The 21057-nt window shown below is 46.2% G+C and overlaps 1 protein-coding gene and 1 long non-coding RNA gene across 2 annotated transcripts in view; one reads left to right on the top strand and one right to left on the bottom strand.

Moving 5' to 3' along the window:
- The first annotated feature begins 289 nt into the window (after window positions 1-289).
- LOC109294813 lies at window positions 290-19216 on the top strand. The gene is made up of 4 exons (XR_002096628.1): window positions 290-387; window positions 14220-14223; window positions 17159-17165; window positions 19207-19216. It is a non-coding gene; the product is annotated as an uncharacterized LOC109294813 (long non-coding RNA).
- ONECUT3 (one cut homeobox 3) overlaps window positions 9617-21057 on the bottom strand; it is a 79013-nt gene continuing 67572 nt past the window's right edge. The window contains exon 3 of the mRNA XM_019513298.1: window positions 9617-10531. Coding sequence (XP_019368843.1) covers window positions 10239-10531 — 293 coding nt within the window. The 3' untranslated portion in view covers window positions 9617-10238. The remainder of the gene's footprint in view (window positions 10532-21057) is intronic.

Here is a 21057-nt window from a genome sequence, read left to right as displayed (position 1 = left end):
TAAAAATGGATCAAACTGGCAAAAAAAAAATAAAAATCTTATTTTTCAACCTAGTGCCACCAACGATCAGTCCAGCCTGATGTTACAGCAGCTTTCTGTACATGGAAAAATGGAGATGGCTGACCATAAGCAAACTTCTCGCATTTCCACCAGTGAAAACAGGGATACAGACACAGCAGACACCGAACCGAAGGATCTGTAGCAGTGGGTTTCAACCTTTTCTCATTTGTGAACCCTGAAAAAAATGTGAATGGAGGTGCAGACTCCTTTGAACTGGAAGTGTGAGTACTTACATACTTTGGATTGATCATAGTCATCTTTCGTAGACCTCTTAGACATAGTCTGTGGACTGCCAGGGGTCCGTGGACCACCGGTTGAAAACCACTGGTTTATAGAGTAAAATCCTGGCCCCATTGAAGTCAATGGAAAGATGCCTGTTGACTTCAGCAAGGCCAGGATCTCTCTTGCCTACATTTCGGCCACCTTCTGTCCCAGTCTGCTCAATGGGATGACTATTGTGATCAATCTAGCTGGCACAAGCTGTTTGCTCTCTGTGAGCCCCGAGGGCTATTCCCTTCACATAGCACCATCCCAACACTTGGGTGTCACCCCACATTGTGCTTTCCATCATGAGATCTCTAAGCCGTTGACGGAGTTGGGGCTGCGTGTCACAGCCGGAGGAAATGACTGCTCAGAAATTATTTGGAAGGGCATAGAAGAGCGCCCTGTTCTCCTGGCTCCCGGTTCCAGCCTTTGCTAGACTTAGCAGTGACAAGCAACCCTGCTGGTATTACACCCTCAGCTTTTAATCCCCTTCAGAAAGTGCATCTTGATGGATCTGCCATTGCATTTCTGAAGGCCACTGTCAGGCTGCCCCACAGGGTCCAAGGTTGGCTTCCGCTCCCCACAGTACAAAAATGCTCTTCAGGGACACCCCTGGTTGAGAGAATTGTCTGTAGGACACAGCTAGGATTGTCATTACCTGTATGAAAAATCTTTGGTATCGTGAAAGGCTGTTCCTCAAGCCATTTTGGTACCTGTCAGGGTGGCAGGCAAAGCCAAGGGGGTCCTTGTGGGGGAGCGGCAGGGCACTCACATGGCACGTGGTTCACTTTCTTGTGACTCGGCCTGCCCGACAGCCCAAGCACCCCACTCTTCATCCCACGGATGGGCAACGGCCTGCTCCGTGCAGGGCGAGAGGCCAAGAGGGGAAGGCGGAAACACTCGGCCTTAGCCAGCTTGCTCCCAGCCGTGTCAATCCTGCCAGCTTCAATGGGGGCAGAGCAGAGGTGAGGCTGCCATGCGCTCCTGCAAATCCCACCCTAATTCGCTCCTCTTTGTTGTAGCCACTTGATTGGTGCGGTGCGGTACGGTGCTGGGGAAACCAGCTGGCTAGGACGGTCACCCGGGCTGTGCTGTGAATTTGGACTAAGCAAGCGAGTCGGAGCAGGCAAACTTGGGAGAGCTTCTGTGCTCCAGGAAGGTTGGCTGGATTGTGAGTGTGCCAGCAACTCTATGCACTGAATCCATAGGACCCCCTTCTTCAGCTCAGCAGAGGGATCTCAGTCTTGGAGATGAATCCCTGTCCATCGGGAGGTGAGAATTTTTATGTGGAAATATGGCAGGGTATCCCGTGTTGAGTAAAGGTGCTGTGTATAGTGGAAGGGAGAACTCCAGGACCTCTAGGAGTATAAGAGGATGAAGCAAGAAAAGTGAGCATTGGGGTAGGGTGATGACTCCATTAGCTCGTTGGAAGATGGGCCTGCTGGAAGGAAATATTTTGAGTGCCTGTTCAAGAAACCTTGGACCTGGGTTGGCCAGTCTTGTCCCACACCATGATCCATTACTGAGCTCAAGCATGGTGCCATACAAATCATCATGGACCCTCCAGCCTTTGCATTACAGGCCGGAGTGGCCAAAGGAGACTTCTCGAAGGAATTCAGCCACCCTGATTAACCCTGTATCAGTGACCTGCCTCTTGCTCCACACCCTACCCCTGCCATATGCTATGATACAGACAGGCTATTTTGTGCAGCAAAGGGGAGTTAGGTAATGAGGGGGAGTATATAGTCAATAGGATGTTTCCTGCCAAAATTGCTGCCGATGAGCAAAGAAACAATTATCGCCTGAAGAGATCCAAAAGTGCAAGGAAGGCCGATCCTAGTGCAGAGAGAACCACGGAAGGGCTGCAAGCTGGAGGAGTAGGAAGGAGGAGAGAGCTTTTTGCTTTTGCCCTGGTTAGCTACACACACCTGTGGCCACTAGACTAGACCATGCAGCTGCCATAGAGCCCAAGTGATATGGCAGCCATCTAGTCTGGGAGGAAAAACAATGGAGATGGAAAGAACAGGTGGCAAGAATGAGAATCCAGTGGCAGCTGAATTGCTGCTGAACAGGTGTGGGGGGCCTGGGGACTGTCTAGTGTCTTGGTCCTAAAGGCATGGCCATGGAGGAGGCTGTCAATGACTGGGATGGCAGACTTCTGCAGAACCCACCGGCCGTTCTAGGGCAAAGAAGGCGAGGCGCTGCGGCCTTGGGGGTTGTGGCTGGTGGAGGCCCAACGCTGTTATCCCCATATAGGATGCTGTTGAGAATGGTCAGTGGGAGTAAGGCCCAGCTTTAGTACAAGTGAGGACGTTGCCTGCTTTGGTGGGACCCAAAGCTGCCGAGAGATGATTCAGAGGGGTTCCTTGCACAGAGCCAATCTTTGGGAACATGCCCTGGGGGAGAGGTGCAGGGGGCTGGCAGGGGATGGGGAAGAGTCATTTAAGGCAAGCGCTCTCGTAATGTTTGAGAAACAGAAAGAGGTAGTTTATGCACCCCCTCCCCCTATGGTGGTTAATTTTTGTCTCTTCATGCCCCCCGATTTTTCTACCTTCCACCCCCCATCTTTGGGCCAATGCATGGAGAAAGGGCGAGGGGCAGGTAGTGTGGCTGAGGTTGGCATGGGAGGCTGAAGCCCAGCAGAGCAGGCTGCACTACAAAAGTCTGGAGATTGCCAAGTCTTCTGAGTTCTTCCACTGGCCACTGTCTATGCCAGCCTCCTCCCTGGGCTCCCATTGCCCTGGGTTGGGTTGTATCCAATCTGGCCCATTGTGTTTTAACTCCCCGCGTAGGCAAAGGCCAATGTCCACATTGGGTATCTCACTGGGGTGATGTGCAGATGAAGGCCTGAAGGGGTGGGAGGTACTGCGGTCATGGAGACTCTTCAAGTACCGAAGAGGTCCACATGAAAAGAAATGGTCTCTTCTACCCATTCCTGAAGCGTGAAGCTACAACGGAGCCTTGCGACGGACTGAAATGCTTCACTTTGTCTTTACAGGGCTGCTGCGCGGTTGTGGAATAAATGGCGACACTTCAAAAACTCTTGGCTCAAATGACCTGGCGGCTCAGCTGGACTCTAGCACAGGAGCCCAAGTGGCTAAAACAAGGTTGTTGGGGGGAGGCAATGGTTGGGGGTCTTGGTGATTTGGGGGCCAGGACAGGCTGCTTCCCTTGTCTCAGAGGGCACAGGAGCCAGGCTGATCAAGTAACAGGAGTCGTTGTGACTGATTGTCTCTCTCTCTCTCTCTCTCTCTCTCTCTTCTGCACAAAGACACTTGTGATTTGATACGAAGTGAGAAAACAGATCTGGTTAAACCAAAGCAACCAAGAGTACAAGGAAGCAGCTTTGACAATGTGGGGCTTTGGGTTCAGAGGGCTGGGAAAGTCAGATGGGCTGAACTAGCCTCCTCCCACACAGCCCCTCGGGGATGCTACGGCCCCCGTGCTCCAGGCACTCTTACCCTGTTTGCTGGGCACGTGGATCTGCCACGTGACTCTCCCAACCCCATCCTCCCTCCGTGGTTTTCCCTCCGCTGCCCCGGTATGGGGCAGGGAAAGCTCCTTCTAACTCCCAGTGTTGTTACAACACCATTCGATACAACGGAAAGGAAGTAAAATAAAGAAACGAGAACCTCCCATGATTGAGTGACTTTGAAAACATGGTCCATGCAGAGAACTCCTAGTCAAATGAAACCGTGTGGACAAAACGCACAGTTGTCCCCTCCCCCTCCCACCCGCTCCCCCTCCCCCGAATAATTATTACATTACTTCAAGAAAGAGTATAGTTTTTTCATGCATAAATCAAATTTTTCATCGTCTTTTTTTTTGTCTTTTTTGTCTTCTTAAATTACATTTGAACACATAACACATATAATAAATACTCTCGTAAGACATGACTCAGAGAAAAGTAACACATCTGAACGCAAAGGTATCATTGTCGTCATTATTAGTTTTTTTTTTAAAAGGACTTGTTTAAATATGAAATCTGTAAACTCCAAGGGTCCTTTTTAAATCTTTCTCTCTCTCTTTCTCTCTCTCTTTTTTTTTTTTAAATCGTGAAACTAACCAGCTTTCATTTCCTTAACATTCAATATGTCTCCCATTGAACGCGTCAAAGAAATAAGAACATGCCGTCTTCTGCAAAATTATAATTTAACAGTATAAAGCTTCAAGTCACAAATTCCAAAAACTAGCTAAGTAATTTTTTTTTTTATCACATAAACTATACATTAAATATTTTGAGGTATTTCAGAGAACATTGTCAAAGGCTTGTAAGGTCTGTGCTGGGCAAAAAAAAAACAAAAACGGTCTTTCCCTGCATGGAAAAATGTCTTTGGTATCAAAAGCCCCTTGGGTATTGGGTAGAAGGTTGGCAGAGGTGAGGTTTGGGATTGGTATGGCCGGGGAAAGGGTTGGTAGGTGGGGAGGTCACCCTTGTAAGGGGGTTGACAAGGACCTGGAGCAGCAGTGTGCTTTGGAGATCATCCAGCCTGCCCATTCCTCGTGTGTTTAATCTCCTGTGGTAGTTTAGGAAGAAAATGAACTTTGGGGCAGACTTTTTGAAAGCCACCCAATATTGCCATCAGTTTTAATGGCAACTGGCAGGCAACTCACTGAGGTCGTTTGATAGTATCTCAGCATTGGCCTTTGCCCCTTCCTTGCTGGGTTGAGCAGTCACATTTGGAAGTGAGCCCAGCTGAATCCTGATCGCTAACCGGGATTAGCAACGGCATGCTTAGAAACAACCACTAGAGTTTCAATCTCATGTAGTTTGATGCAGGTTGGATTTCGGGAGGGGAAGGGGGATGACAAGAAGGTACTTTCCTCTAATCTGAACTTCTGCATGACCCATGAGGGCTCAAGATTTATCTCTATTATCTTCCCCAGAAAAAAGCAGATGCCAAAGCTACTGAGGTCCCTTGGTAAACATGAGTTATTCGTTTGTATTTAATGTGAACACTTCCCCTTTAAGAGGTGGGGACTGTGGTTTGCAAGGTCAGGATAGGCTAGTATTGCTCTGGTTTTGTTAGAAAGCAAAGCAATACAGGGTAAATTTCCCTTTCTGGGTCCAGCTCTGGGCTGCACATTATGCTCACGGGTAGAGCTGGCCCAAATGTTTTGGCTGAATCTTCATTTCTGAAAAAAATCAAATTCACTCCAAGCAAAACCTTTCATGAAGTTGTGATGAACTTGCCAAATTGTTTCAATCCCCTCCCCCCTCCCCCCCAAAAATCCCAAACAACCCCCCTGAAAAAAATGAAATATTTCATTTGGACCTTTTCACAGCGAAGCATTTTGATGTTTGATTGGCAGTGACTTTTCATGGGAGGCCGGCTTCCCTTTTATACATAAAAAAAAAAAAAAAAAGACCTGACCTAAAGAGGCAAAACAAAACCCGTAAGACAATTGAAACATTTTGCTTTCCCACAAAAAAGGTTTAGTTCAAGATGAATGAAATTCTTTTACATTTTTTTGTTTGCCAAGGAACCAACGGTGCCAGAAGGCATCTGCACGGCAAGCATGTCTACACCCAGCTCCACTTGTGATATTCTGCACTGGGGTGACTTTGGACGGCAGCGCACTGTCTCCCTCTGGCTGCGACCAGGCCACCGATAAATGTTGATGAGCCTCCTAGAGCGTTGGCCAACCTACAGTTTTGCTCTGGCAGTAGAGACACTTGTTTATATCTAGAGGGTCCCGCTTTGATCCCTACCTCTGCCAGCCCACCTAGGGGAAAGTTGTTATGTGAACAACACGTGGAGGGGCTGGAAAACTTTCCGGCAATGAACATCACTAGCGTCATTTCCCAAACTTCCCTCCTCACCTTACAGGCTTGGTGTTATCTGACCCCGGTGTAACTGGTTAATCTCAGAAATGCAGGTTCATTGGGTGGGGGATACCCTAGCTGAGGTCACACAGGACCCACAAGCCAAAATGTCCACAAACGTTATGGTCACTTTGTGGTTATTACATTTGTGGCTTGGCTCCAAACCCTCCTCTGTGAGAGATTTAGGAAAAACGTTGGATGCTGAAGAGACAATCCCACATCAGGCAACTCCCCTGCTCCCTGTGGGATGGCACCAATGGTCCTGCTGTATGTATGAGACCAACAGGATCCATCTAAGGCAGGGGCGGGCAATAATTTTGGGCAGAGGGCCGCTTACTGAGTTTTGGCAAGCCATCGAGAGCCACATGACAGGCAGCCCAGGGCAGATAAATATTGATTTTCTAAGTTTTTTAGGGGCCTCGCGGGCCGGATACAATGGCCTGGCGGGCCGCATCTGGCCCCTGGGCCGCATTTTGCCCACCCCTGATCTAAGGGAAGAGTTTTCCCTTCAACTTCTTTCTGACATGAGCTGTGGTATTTGAGAGTCTCACCCTCCCAGCCCGTGAAGCTGCTAAAAATCTCAAGCTCTGCCCAGGCTACCAAAATTTGGGTTGAGGGAGAGGTCAGTATTTGGTCCGAGGAATGCCCCACACTGTCCTCCACAGGAGGAGGAAGGGGAGGATTTAATAGTACAATACACTTCTCTCTCTAGCATCTGCAGGATCCTAGGAGACAACTCAGGCTGCTGCAAAACTTCAGACAAACTGAGATCCCTTTTTGTCCCTAGCTATAAGACCTGCACGTAGGGAAGCAGCCACGGACCGAGGTCAGCGAGTGGGGCCAATGGTGAGGGAAGGAACAAGTGGTGAGGTGGGTCTCTGGGATCCTCCTAACTGCTCTATTTTGAGGCATTGAGAGGTCCAAGGGGGAGATTTCTGCCCAGGAAGAACAGAAACTGAGAACTTTTCCAGAAAGGGGGGATCTATTTTTCTGCCCCAACACCCAAAGGCTAAAGGGATCACCAGAATCCATCTGCTTCGAAGAGGTGAGGTAACAGCGAGCGTATAGGACAAAAGCATAGAAGTGAAGAAATAGCCACACACCTTTGGTACAAGAAAAAGGCACTCATCTAACATGCTACCATTCTGTCCTCTCTCTTTCTCTCTCGCACTCAGGACTCGAAGGGGCTGCCGGGAAGGGAGAAGAAGAGGAGGGGGAGGTTGCGGGGAGCGGGAAGGAGGTAGAGGAGGGGTGGGGGGGAAAGGATTTACAGATGTACCTGTCTCAAAGGCAGCAGGGAAAGCGGTGTTTCCAGCACAGACCAGACAAGGGGAACAAAATCTTTGGTATCAGACGTGATTTTCAAATCACAAAAATTGAAAACTCAAGTGAGGTAGCCTTTATCCTTGGGTTCTCACTAGAAATGTCTTTGCATCCTTGGGGGCCTGTGGAATTTACTCTTTTTCGCTTCCCAAACCAAGGCCCCTTCTTGGCTTCTCAGCCCTTGAATACTACTAGATCGGGTTCAGGAATCCACCATCATCATCGCCACCACGTCATGACAAGACAAGAAGAAACAACTTTAGGGGAAAGTCGGTGGCGGGGGGGTGGGGAATTATATTTGCTTTTCCTTTTTTGTGGTTTTTTTTTGTCGGCAAAACACAACGTGGCGCCTGCCATGTTCTTTCCTTCCTTCCTTTTCTCTCTTTCTCTCTCTCTCTTTCTCTCTGTCTTTCTTCTCCCATCTCTCTGTCTTTCTAGTAGTAAATTATGTTTTATTTAGTTGTAACCATATCACTCTGACCCCCCCCCCTTCACCCCTGCTTCTGGGTCGCCCCCTCCATCCCAGTGATCGCTTTGGTGAGACGGTACAGGGAGTCCTGATTACCTGCTCAGACCATTCTGATAGGTTAGTAAATGATTTCTAGGTTTATTTCTTTCCTTTCTTTTTTCCTTCCTTTCTTTTCCTTTTCAATGTATGTATATATATATTATATATATATATATATTTCCTTCTTTCATTCTTTTCAGCAAGGTGCCTCACTGTTGCACAACAGATCATTTTCAAAGTAAAGTGAATAGAAGAAACTGTAGCACTAGATCCAAGATGGTACTATTTTACCCGCATCAATTCAATATTGTCCCTTTTTTTATAAAATTTTTCCCATATGTGGAGGAGGGGCCATTTCCTTTTCCCCCAACCTCATCTTGTCTCCTCCCCCACCTCCTCCTCTCCCCAAGGAGGCACTGGAGTTTTGTAAAGAGGCATTGGGGGTGGGGGGTTTGGTTGGTTGCTTGACAGCTGATCTTAATTGTTTTGCCTTGTGATTGCTTTGTATATGGCACAAGTCACCATTTAGAGATCAGAGGAAACAATAAATTTTGAAGCTAGTACCATCTTTCTAGGATTTCGCATTTAAGGCAGGTTGTTAATTGGCACAAAAAAAAATCTGTCGTCTTTTGTAAGTTGCCGGTCTTTTAGTCGAGCTTTTTCTAGGGGTCCCTTTTTTTTTTTGTTTTGGTTTTATTACTTTTTTGTTTTATTTTTCCCTTTTGATCTTTTTTTGTTTTCTCACATATATCTCTATATTTTGCAACTAGATCCATTTTTTTTGTTGCTGTTTTTTGTTTTCCACCGTGCACCATTGTTGATTTCAGCAGGGTTTTGGTTTTTGGTTTTCTTTCTTTGGTAACAGAGAGGAGGGTAGGGAGCGGGGCGGACAGTATGTGTATTACCAGTGGGGGGAGACACAAAGCAGACAAAACAGTGCTTTGTTTGGGTTCACTACCAAACCAAAAATAAAACAGAAATAAAGCAGCGAGCACTGCTGGGCTCAACCGGCCTCACCGGTCCAGTCCCCAGGAAAGATCAGATCCTGCAGTCGAAGTCTTTCCTCGTGGTTTTTTTCAAACAACTATTTTTTATACCCGATTTATTTCGCTAAAATGTGCTTCTTGATCTGCTTGAACTCTCGGTGACACAGTGCAATTCAACTTTGCACCCCCCTCTGCTGGCTCCTGTGTCACCCTGCTGTCAAATCAAGGCCAGCAGGGGAGAGGGTGGGTGCTGTTTCTGTATTAATGTCTCCACATTTTCCTTAGGCTTGGAATTTCTTTGGAAGGAATCCCAGAAGAAAAGGAGTCTTCTCTTGGGCTGCTTGCTTGTTTTCCCTTTTGGACCTTCTTTGTGCACTTGATGTCAAAAACCAGTAGCCGCAATGGATGCTCTTGGGGGCTTCTCAAAGGGTTGGATAAATGTCTTCACAGAAGGTACTTATTTGCCTGAAGCTGTGGGGATGCACCTTGTGGGCTTCTCAAAAGCATCGAGATGCCTAACTCCCATGCATTTCCTTATTTTAATGGGAATTAGTGGCGCAGGTGCTTTTGAGCTCCCGCTTGGTGCCCGTCTGCAGCATTAAGCATCTAATACCTTTACAAATATGGGACTTGAGACCTCTGCTCTCCTATGTAAATGCCGGAAATGTGGAGAGGTTGGCTGCTCTTCTTTACTGAAATTGTATGGAATTTGGTTCTAAATGCATGAGCTGGAGCCCATCTCTCAGGCCTCAAATCTTGTATCTTATCCTGTGAAGGGAGAGGCTAATAATGTGACGTTTAAAGGTGAGCCTAGTAAATACATCAGAGTGTAAGGAGACATGTTTGGGGAGGGATGCACCCTCCTTTGTTGGCAGAAGCAGGAGAGGGCATCTCTCCTCCGTGGCTGGATCACGGGGAAGGAACAGGAGGCCTCATATCCTGTGTGAACCGTGAGAGTTGCAAGGATGGTTTGGACTTCAGGTGGTTTGGGCATCACTCGCTCCACTGGAAGTTTCCTCAGAGCGCCAAGAGAAAGGAAACTGCCCCTCTGCCATGAGCTTCTTCTGGGACTGGACTATGAAGGCAAAACATGGGAGTAGGCCAAAATCCAGAGGCGGAGGCCAGCTTCCCTGCAGCACCCAAGAGCACCCATCCATAAGGTCTGGGTCAGTTTGACTTGTCATTTGATTGGTGCATGTGTCTAAGTGTGTGGTTGGATTTCTCATGAGGAAGGAGTGGTCAGGGGTTACAGAGGGGCCAAGAAGGAACATCATGCTTTGGAGAAAGTGCTTGTAGAAGAAGAGGGGACCCCGGGGTTGGTGCCAGGCTCCTCCTGCCAGCGGTTCATGCACCGCCGGCGGGCGTTCATGAAGAAGTTGCTGACAGTATTGAGCTCCAGGCCCAGCTGCTGCGAGATGGTCATCTGCATCTCCTTGGAGGGACGCTTGTTCTCCTTGAAGATGGCGATCAGGGTGCGGCGCTGGAGGTCCGTAAAGACCAGCCGCTGCTTCTTGGGCTGCAGGCTCCGGTCTTTCTGCTGCTCCTGCTCTTTGCGTTTGCAAGCTACACATTCAAAAGAAAGAACATGGCCATTAATTGGTGCAGGATCCCATTACTCTGTGCTCCTGTCTCCTGGCTCTACTACAAAGCCAGGCCTCTTACTACCTGCAAGCCTGAGTTTCATCGTCCTTGGCTTTCTGCCCAGCTCCCTGCCACCTCTCTACCTTGTTCTCGTCCTCTCCTCTCTACTAGTTTCTCTTCAAAAGGGACTCCAGCTGCTTCCATCACTTGGCTGAGAAATGCCAGGGGGAAGACAAGCCATGCAAAAGACTGCTTGGAAGCCCTTGGCAGCCGGCATCTCACGGGAACTCTCAATATCCCTTTCTGGTAATAGGGCTGGAGACAGAGGATGCTTGTGGTCTGGTTTTGCTCCCACCCTCTGGCAATCTGGGGCCTCATAATTTAGGAACGGCGTGAGTGCTGGAGGTGGCCATTCATCTTGTGCCAGCATGCAACCCCTAGTCGCAGATTCCTTAGGCTTCACTGGCAACTTCTGCTTCGCATTGACTTTTGTTGCTGTCTGTTGACTTCACTGGAGGACTAACAGTCCCAGGAACCAGTGTATCAACAGACACATTGCTTCACCTTTAACCCTCTATGAAGAGGATGGAGATAGACCGTTCTCTATGGCTGTAGGGGACAGGGCTAGGAGCAGTGGCCTTGAAATGCAGCAGAGGAAATTTAGATTGGAGATTAAGAAGGAGGAACTTCCTCACTATGAGCGTGGCCAAGCATTGGAAAGGGCTGCCTAGAAAGGCGGTAGCATTTCTTTCTGTCTTTGGAAATGTTCAATTGCAGGTTGGAAAGACCCTTGGCTGCGATGGCCCTGCCTTGAGCAGGCTGCTGGGCTAGATGGTCTCATGAGGTCCCTTCCAGCCCTGCTTTCCTGTGGTCCTATGACACGGCCAACTTGAACCAGCACAAAGTGGCTGACATTTTTCAAATGGACTTTTTGCTCACGCTTCCTGGTAGGCCCTAGTGGTTCTCCAAGCAAAATGATGCAGCAGTCATTCTGCTCTCAGCAAGGTCCCAGAAGGTGGATTTCCCTTTGCTCCCCTTCTGCCCATGGACTAGACTGAGCAGCTTTAAGGTCCAGGAGATTTCAGCTTCCCCTACTGTCTTCCTTATCACGCTCACTCCCTTTCCTGCCCTATTCAATCCCATTCCAGGGGAGACACGGATACACTTCTGTCCAGAAGAACCAGCTTCTAGAGTTAAAAATCCTCCCACCCTATCTCGGCTTAAGCAGTAGGTCATGAAAAGAAGTGCTTTCCCAAAGTGGGGAGTGGGGGTGGCACCAGGCTGATATGTATTGGGGGGCAGGTGCTGGGAAGTAAAGGCCTAATACATTTCCATGCTATGTGCAGGGAGCAGAGGAGAAGTTAAAGACATGAATATTTACATTAAATCTACACAAATACCCCCACGTTTACTTTTTTGGAGGGTCTTTTTCATGACTTCTTTTTAGGAGAAGAATCTCAACAGTGTAAAAAGACCAGCTTGACACAGGCATTTTTTTCTCTGTATTTGGTAGTAGCTACGATTTTCAAAAGTGCCTAAGGGCATTATTTTAAAAAATCTCCAAATGACTTAGGAGCCTAAATTCCATTGTCAAGAGTCACTTATGCACTTAAGAGCCTAATCCTCATTGGATTCAGTGAGACTTAGGCTCCTGAGGACTTTATCTTTACAGGATTTAAGATATATAGGCACCTACTGAGATTTTCAAAAATTCCCAGACAGCCAAGTCCCATTAAAAATTGTCCCTCAGGCCTAGATTTTGTAAGTTAAGTGCCTAACTCCATGTGATTTAGGAGCCTAAACAGTGGATCGTGATCTGGCCATAAGCCATTAATGGAAATGGGGAAATTTGGCCTGTAGTGACTTTCAGCTGAATTTATGCTCCTAAATTTCTGAAGTATTTTTGAAAAATTTACTCCATTGCATTTCAGTGGGGTTTGAACACCTTATTCCCCTGAGCTGCTGCTTTGCAGCCTTTACCTGGACCCTCCTGGCACTACGTAGGCTTCTAGGACCACTAATCCAGATCAGAGGCTCTGGAACCACTTCTTGCAATCCAATAGTCTACACGGGGGCTTGTAGTCTGCAGGCAAATCCACTGCTCCTGTGGATCTGGAGGCTGCCATTGTGTGCATGTGAGTGTTACTAGGCATATGTGTCTGTCTGGCTGCCTGGCCATCCTTAGTTTTTCTGAACTTAGTGCTGTCATTTACCCCTTTCATAGTATCAACTTCAGCTCGGTCAGACAGATGGCACTTTACAGAGGCGTAGCCAGACAGCTCAGCTCCTGGGACAGCCACGTGACACCCGGAGCAGCACTAGCTTCCAACAGTCACAGCAATATGATCAGCCTCCACGTTGGTCATGGCTATTTTTGCACCCTTGCCCCCCCACCTCTCTTATGCTACTGTTACTTTACTCCAGTTTTCAGTTCACTTTCCCTGAGGGTTGGTCAGGTCGTGCAAGCACAAACCCAAGGGAAAGGAATAACTTCACTGTTCAGCCTCAGGAAGCCTCTGGTGGTCCTCCCTCGGGCCACCCAAGTCCTGGAGAGGACAAGGACAGTTACAAAATGAGCCTTGGGCATCCATGCGGTGTTGGGAGTAGATCTGAGTCCTTCTCTTTCAGAAACACAAGGGCTAAATCATCAACTTGGTAAACTCTCATGGCTCGGTTGAAGTCAAAGGACCAACAACAGTTTAGAGGAGCTGAAGCTCTGGCCTTTGGGGCTCTGCCATTTGAAGAACCTCGGAGGCAAAGAGCTTCCCCGCTGAGGAGCTGACAGAGGTCCTCAGTGGTGCAGGCAGTTGAATACTGTACGACATCAGAGAATCAAAGTCAGCACAGCGCCACTTCAGATTGCGGGGTCAATGGGCAGGCTCTGCTTATGCCTTAACTTCTCACGCAAACATACTACAGGTCCCATCAGCCCTGGTCCCAGCAGAGACCAAAGCAGAGTTGCTAGAGGCACTGGGATGGGTACAAGGGGGATGTCCCTAGAGCAGGAGGATGTGATGCCCTCTAGTTACAGACTACTCAGCAGCTCAGTGGGAACTAGACTGCCTCAGAAGAGGAGAGAGCCCCATGGCAATACGCAGCCCGTTGGGTCCTATTTCTATTGCAAGATGGAAATTGTTTGAACAACAAGACCTGACCGAGGAGTAGGAGTTTAACTGGGGCAGTCCACTGGATTTGAGGGCTAGGACATCACTGACAGCCAATCAAAACACTCCCTTTGGAGTTCAGGTTGCTAAAGTCATCTCATAGGCATTTGTGGTCTTGCTTTGCTTTATACCATGAGTCTTGCAAGGTTTGTCTGTTATCTGTCCTCTTTGAACTGTCCACCAGCCACATGCATTCCTCAACAGTGGGCTCTCATTTCTCCATTAATTCACGGTTGTGTCTTTATTTCCAATATCATACAGTAAAGGCTAAGTCATTCTTTGCCTTGTCATTAAATAACTTTGTAGGGTTAGTTCAGGATGTCTATAATGTTAACAGAATAGTGGACTCTTGGAGAGTCATCCCAATGCTTTGGTTGGGGGGTCTTGTGACAGGTTACACCATGTGCGTGTGTCTATACTTTAGTTGTGTTATGACATGTGCTACTTAACACAATCGTAGGATAGTTGTAAAACATTTGTTCCATGATCCAAGCACTTCCTTCCAGCTGTGTTCAACCTCCGCGACAAAGTCTAGGCCCATTTCTCCATTGTTCTGTGCCTGGTGTGGTCATTTGTCCCATTGCAGGGTGTATGTAAAAAACATCCTTTCTGAATTAGCAGCATTTTACATCCACTTTGTATAGGTGCAAATGACTGAGCATGCGCACAGGACATTGGAGAAGTGAGTTGGACTGTCCTGTTTTTGCTGGAATGTGCAGTTGGGTTCGTTTCATTATCCTGTGTTAAAACAGGAGAAAAAATGAAAGGGTAGACACATCACTAGAGTGAACAGTAAAGATTGTGATGTCTTGTGGTTAAAGAGATTTTGAGTGAAGACATCATAAGCCTGCGTTTCCCCTGTCTTAGGCCTCATGTGATCATTTATAAAGTAAGTGTAAAACATTATCTGATCAGAAGAGCTGCATTTTGTACCAGCTTTGTGCAAAGTAAAGAGCACTGGAGAGTCAGGTGAAGAAAGCTCAAATGACTCTTCTATTGAACAGCGAGCCTGTTAATTCACTGCAATGAAATTTTGCTGAGTATTAAGACTGCTTTAAAGGTGAGTTGAAATGAATTAAATGATCCCAGATCATTTTTAGAAGCTATGTAGAGTCTTAGGGACTGGCTTAAGGATAAAGAGCCTTTCATTTTGCATGCAGGATCATTGGCATGTAGACATCTAACTGCTTCATGGTGGGTGAAAATTTCACAAATGTCTAAGATTATGTTTTGAGTTAACTACTGCAATGCCGAGTCCTGTGGGAAACCAAGGAGATGAGCTTAGCTCCAAAATGTGGTATAAGTTTGACCTTGACTGTACCTTGAGGTACAATCTACCTGTGCCTTGCGTCCCTTAGGACCTTACATTGTGATAGCTATCTCAAGTGAGCTGTCTCACTGTAACAGCAAAGCTTTGTGCGGTGAGGACGTGGCCTAGGGGATTTAGGTGTATCAACCCTTATGAAAAGGGATGGGTTTGAGGAGCCAAAGTCATACATGCCTTTGAAAATGTTACCATGCCTAACCGGCACATGTACTGAGATCTCTATGTGCTATGGTTTTGGCAGGCAACTCACAGCAGGGGCAACATTAAAAGATTTTCAAGCCAGAAAATCAGATTACAATAATCGACTTTAATCTCCTGCAGAGCATAGGCAAGGCGATTCTACTCAGTGCTTCTTTCAATGAGCCAAAGAGCTTGTGACCGAACTCAGGCATATTATTTGAAAGGATACCCATTCCTCATGGAAAGAATCTAGGTGAAGGAAGACCTACCACAACCTTGGGCCAGCTATTCATCACCTTCCCAGCTGAAAACGTGCTCCTTACTTCTAGCGTGAACTAATGGCAAGCGGCAGTGCAGCCCATTCCACATCTGTCCTTTATGAGGAGGCACGATGAACGTGCATCCTTATTGCAAATCAGTTCCTCCAACTTTTTGGGAGAGGGCACTCGTTTTTATGATTTCTTTTTTCCAGCTTGCTTTTCTCTACTCATTTTAATTCTAGGCACCCTGAGCTAACAGTACGCACAGATACATTTGGAGGTTCATCACATCCAGCCCATGTTGGGTAGATCTAGAGCTGATAACCAAATCACTTATCTAGCAGTTATTGCCTATTCTCTTGTTGCTGGGCACAGACACAAGCAAGTTGCAAATGGATACATTAATTGGTGAATTTTTAGACATGGACGGGTTCCAAATCCTTGCATCTTGGATTTCTGTTGCTTCCTGGTGATTGGTCATATTTGTCACATGGTATTGATTCTTTCCCCTGATTGCCTGAGTGCTCAGCTCTAATTAGGGCTGCCAGTTTACAGGAGACAACAGATTTGCCCAAGCAAAATATATCTAATTCAAGCCATTTGGTTTGGGGCGATAATGGTTAGCAGAGAGCATTTCCCCAGGCTTTGCCAAAGGTCCTGAATCCAGCTGCCCTTTTTTTTAAATTTTATTGGAAACAGACATTCTGGAGAACAAAGACATTTTTAACCCCTTGTGGTACCAGGTGGAGTCTGGGTCCCATGAGGTACCTCAGTCAAACAGCCAGCAGATGAATGTGTTAGTGAAAAACCTACCCTATGACCATCAGATGCTTGCAAAAAGAACAAACAAAAAAACCTTTTATAGAAAATTTGACTTTTTTCCAGACATGAATTAAAAGCAAAATCAAAAAAACCCACAGGCGTGCACAGTCCGAGCAGTGAGTGACATATTGGCTTTGATCAGCTCCCCTCAGCCACCCCCAGCTCCCAGCTCCCAGTTCACTCCATTCATACTTTAGTCCAAACCTCTGCTCACTCTCAACACTGCTGCGGGTGAAAGCTAGAAGCAAAGGGGTGTGCAACTGTGCATCAGGCCAAACCGGTGTGTGGTATAGTGTAACTGTGGCAACCCCTGCCTTTTGCTGAATATGTGAATGTAATGGACTGTATTAGCGAGACCCCTTCTACGTGTCCTCCCCATGCAGTCCTCCAGAACGCAGCCAAGCAGCAGTATTTATATGTTATGTTTGCAGTTAGTTGGAACAAAGCTGCGTCTGATTGCTGCAAATCATTGATGTTGCATAGACAGCAAAACAGGTCAAGGATCTTGTCTCACTTCTTGATGCCTATGATATAATGGTCCTTTTTTTTTTTGCCCATTGAATTACTAAAGGCATTTAACTTCATAGCCATCTCTGTGACAAGGTAATATCTCCCTGCACTCAGGGTGAGAATGAATTTGTATGGCAGATGTTGGCTTTCTGTTGGTGATGGTTGCTGTGTAACGTTAGCATTACCTACCAGTGAGTTTAAGGCCTGCAACTATCCACAGTAGGTCCTCACTTTTGCTCTGTTTCATATATCTTTGCATAGGAGACACTATTAGATGTGCTAGGTGTGTTAGGTGTGCTCTCCGAGGGACAGGTGCAGGTCGTATTCACCCCAGCTATAATTCCAGAGAAGGGGTGAAGTTGCCTTATAATGGTTCCCATCTGTTGGCCGCTTTTCACATGAGCTGCATTGGATAGACTGAGAAAAGTTAATCAGTGTTTCAAGTTTTTAAACTCCACATTGGTTTGCATTCAATTATGCAACATGTAATAGCCAGTGACTAATAGTGTTGCTGGAATTCTGCAACTCGAAGGCAATGCTCGTTAGTACGGCTACTCAAGAGGATGATGGCTTATTGGAAGAAAAGACTTGGGTTCTCATCTTGGCGCTAATATTTTTCTGTCCGTATGATATTGGCCTTATCAGGGTACTGGACTGTGCTTTGGTTTCCCCAATACTGACCCATTTAGGTAAAACATTTCAAGATATATGAATGAATGAATGAATGAATGAATGAATGATATTGGTAAAGGGGCAAAGGTACTAAATGTTTCCCGTAGTACAGTATTATTTTATCAAAGCAATACGTTCTTCCATTACTATCATGATCAACAAAAGCTAGATCTGGTCAAAAAATACAAAACATCAGATTATTGGATCATAGGAAAATATGGCTGGAAGTGACCTTACAAGATCACATCTAGTCCATCCCCTTGCTCAAGGTAAGATCATTTCCAACTAAACCATGCCAGACAATTGTCTGTCCAATCTGCCCTTGCAAATGTCCAAGGATGGGGATTCCACAATTTCTCTAGGCAGCCTGATCCAATGCTTGACCAATTGGACTCCTTCTAACCTGTCCACATCCTTCTTAATGAGGAGGACTTTGCACTTGTCCCTGTTGGATCTTATCTGATTGATTGTGGACCATTTTTTCCAGTCTGTCCAAGTCATTCTGGCTCCCAGCCCTTCCCTCCAGAATGCCTGCAACTCCAACTCAACTAGGTGTCACCCACAAATTTGATAAGCATTTGTTCCACCCATTATCCAAATCATGAATATACATTTGCAAAACATCTTTGCAATTTTTTCTGTTAATTTATCTGTTTTGGGGGTGATTTTTTTCATTTACTGTGGCTGCCTGAAAAGCAGCATGGCTTCTTCTAGAACATTTCTGCAAAAAAGGAAAAACCCCCACCAAAAACCCTCCAAAAAACAAATGCGTCTCTCTCTCTCTCTCTCTTCCCTCTCCTCCCCCATTGCAACATTAAAGTTTGGAGTATTTCGATCACACATAAATAATGAATTAATTGTAGTTAGGTATCATCTGGAGACCTTGATCAGGGGTTGGGATGCCACCGTGCTGGGTGCTATGAAGACCTTCTGGTATTGCCTGTACTCAAGTAATGTATAGCTGCAGCTCTGTTGATAAAACAGGACAAAACTCCTGCTGTGGACATATTTCCATTGGTGTAAATTAATCCTGTCTTGGGAAGAAAATAAAGTCCTTCTCTTCCTCTGGTTTCTATCCACCTGTTCAGCAACAGCAATGGTGCCATGTCAAGTCCTGAGATCATTTAATTTCTACAGACTAATATTTGCCAAACATTTGGCCACCTCTCCTTGCCTCAAACCTATAGCATCTGGGTCCTTAGAAGGTTTCCTATCCAAGATCTAGCCAGGCCCAGTATTGCTTAGTCCCTGAAAACAGGTCCCTTCAGTTCATCATAGCCACTAATAAAGCCTCTAAAAGCTTCTAACGATCTAGAGTAGGAGTGCTTTGCTTTAAGCATACCATCATGTTATATAGGCATGGGATGCCATTGCCTACATGTACACAAGTTAGACAAACAAAATTAGCTGTTACAACTTATTTCAGCAAAAATAAAAAAGCTGGTCTGGTTAAAAACAGCTTGCTTGCTACAACTGTGGGTACCCATTCTACCCAATATGTGTCTAAATGACTTAGGTGCTTAATTGCAATACTGTGCCAACATGCACAAGTATTTGAAAATCCATTAATGCACCTACTTTTGTAACACACCATTATTTTACCCTTAAGATCATAGGGACCTTAGGATCTTACCCTATGGTATCATAAAAAAGCAGTGAGGAGGAACAGCCACCTACTTTTTACATTAGCAGTTTTTCAAGGACCTGAACAGGGTGGAATAGAATTGCATTTGGGCACCTCAGTTCAGTGATGTTACTGGTAGACTAGAGCCTGGCCCAAAGTGTAGTAGCAGAAGCACCAGGGGCATTTGCCAACACAGCTATGCCAATCAGAAATCACACATGACCATACAGCTAATGCAGGGATGTGGGCAAAACTTTGCCGCATAGACCTGGCATAGATTATACTGCAACCAGTCCCTAAGCAGTTGGTACCCCAGTGTGCACAGCAGCGCTAGTCAGCATCCATTGCTGTGTAGATGTACCAGCTACCTGGCCTGGAGTGAATGATACGGGGTATTATACTAGCATCTAGTGGTGAGACAGCAGAACAGAGAGTTGAATACAGATGGCTGTCTGGATGGATGCTTGTGTAGTTGACTGGGTACATGTCCAGCAGCACCTGTAGGGCTGGTTTATTGGGGATCAACTCTAATGAAGCTGGAAGCCCTGGAGAGCCTCATTATATATTTGTATATGAAAAAAGAGGTATTTTCAGGTTATAATATTACCATCCCAAAAGCATTAAAAGATGCACAAAGGGACACAGCTGTAAGTGCACTTTAATGTGCATTAGCCTATTTTAATGAGTGTCACAAAAAAACCCCATGCTCTTTAGCTAATGCACGTTAAAATAGGCAAATGTGCCTTTTTCTAGGACCTCACAATGGAGGGTACTTTACTTTTACATATGCCCCGAGGGTGGATGGGGGTGGTGCTTTATTTAGAGCGTCTCTGACAGCTTTTCTAATTAAACCGCTGCTACGTCTCATGGACCAGCATCCCCACGCTTCAAAATGGTCCCAGGGATGCTTGTTCAACGAACTTTAGATAAGGTGCCCCCATTTTTGAGCATGGGGCTGCTGATACGTGAGATTCAGGAGGCTACCAGAGCATGGTAGTTGCCATGCTCCTACAGACTTGATTTATCGAGTCTGCTCAGCCACTGGACTTCCAGCAGGTTGGAGCAGCCTCCGTGCTTGTGTATAGGCACCCAGAAGGTACTAGATTTAATGCGCATTACCTAAAGTGCATTAATGAACGTGTAGATGTGCCCAGTATGTTTTATCATCTGAGTGCTGAAGGTTTCAGGTTCCTGGTTCATTCCCTGCTATTAGTCCACACTGAGCTTGCAGTTTACTCATGATGATAGAGGTAAAATGAATGAGACCAAATTCTGGCCTATGGTATATCAGAAAATAGCCAGACTTGAGTCACTAATGCTGGCATGAGCAATGCCACAGGCCTTAAAAGTAGTTAGATGAAACAAAAAAATTAGTTTTGTGGTATTTGTAGTCGAGTGTTGGAGCTTTTTGAGTGGCTAATAATGTGCTTTCTGGAAGATGACTGTTGAAATATTAATCTAATCACAGGACTCCAGGTGCTGCAGTTGGGCCCACCGTAGCTGTGCTATCATCTTCTGTTTTCACAGACATGGTGATTTTTTCACAAACATGGTGATCTCACTATAGAGATATTTAATTCTTCTTCTTCATCCTTTAGTAGCACCTTTAGCTCCTGAGACAGACAACTTTGTACTGGGTGCTGTGCACATATAGAAAGACAATCCCTGACTCAAAATGGTCATGACTTAAGTAAAAAATAAAGGGAAGTGATATGATTGCCGTTGCACAGCTGAGCCATGGAGTGGCAAGAATAAGGTGATTCCTTCAAAGTTGCACTGGCATCTGCGATGCAGCTGAGGACCTGGGCACACAGACAGGTTCCCATGAGGCAGAGACAGTAAAGTCTTAATGCAACTCAGCGTCTCTGCATGAACTGCCTATGTGCACACTACCCTGTGGTATATGAAAGGTAACCCACAGTAGCTTTGCCTTCTTACCACAGAGAAGA

This window comes from Gavialis gangeticus, unplaced genomic scaffold, assembly GCF_001723915.1.
Source record: "Gavialis gangeticus isolate Ggan-Ray unplaced genomic scaffold, GavGan_comp1, whole genome shotgun sequence".
In the NCBI taxonomy this organism is placed as follows: domain Eukaryota; kingdom Metazoa; phylum Chordata; order Crocodylia; family Gavialidae; genus Gavialis; species Gavialis gangeticus.
This window is presented reverse-complemented; position numbering and strand designations above follow the sequence as displayed.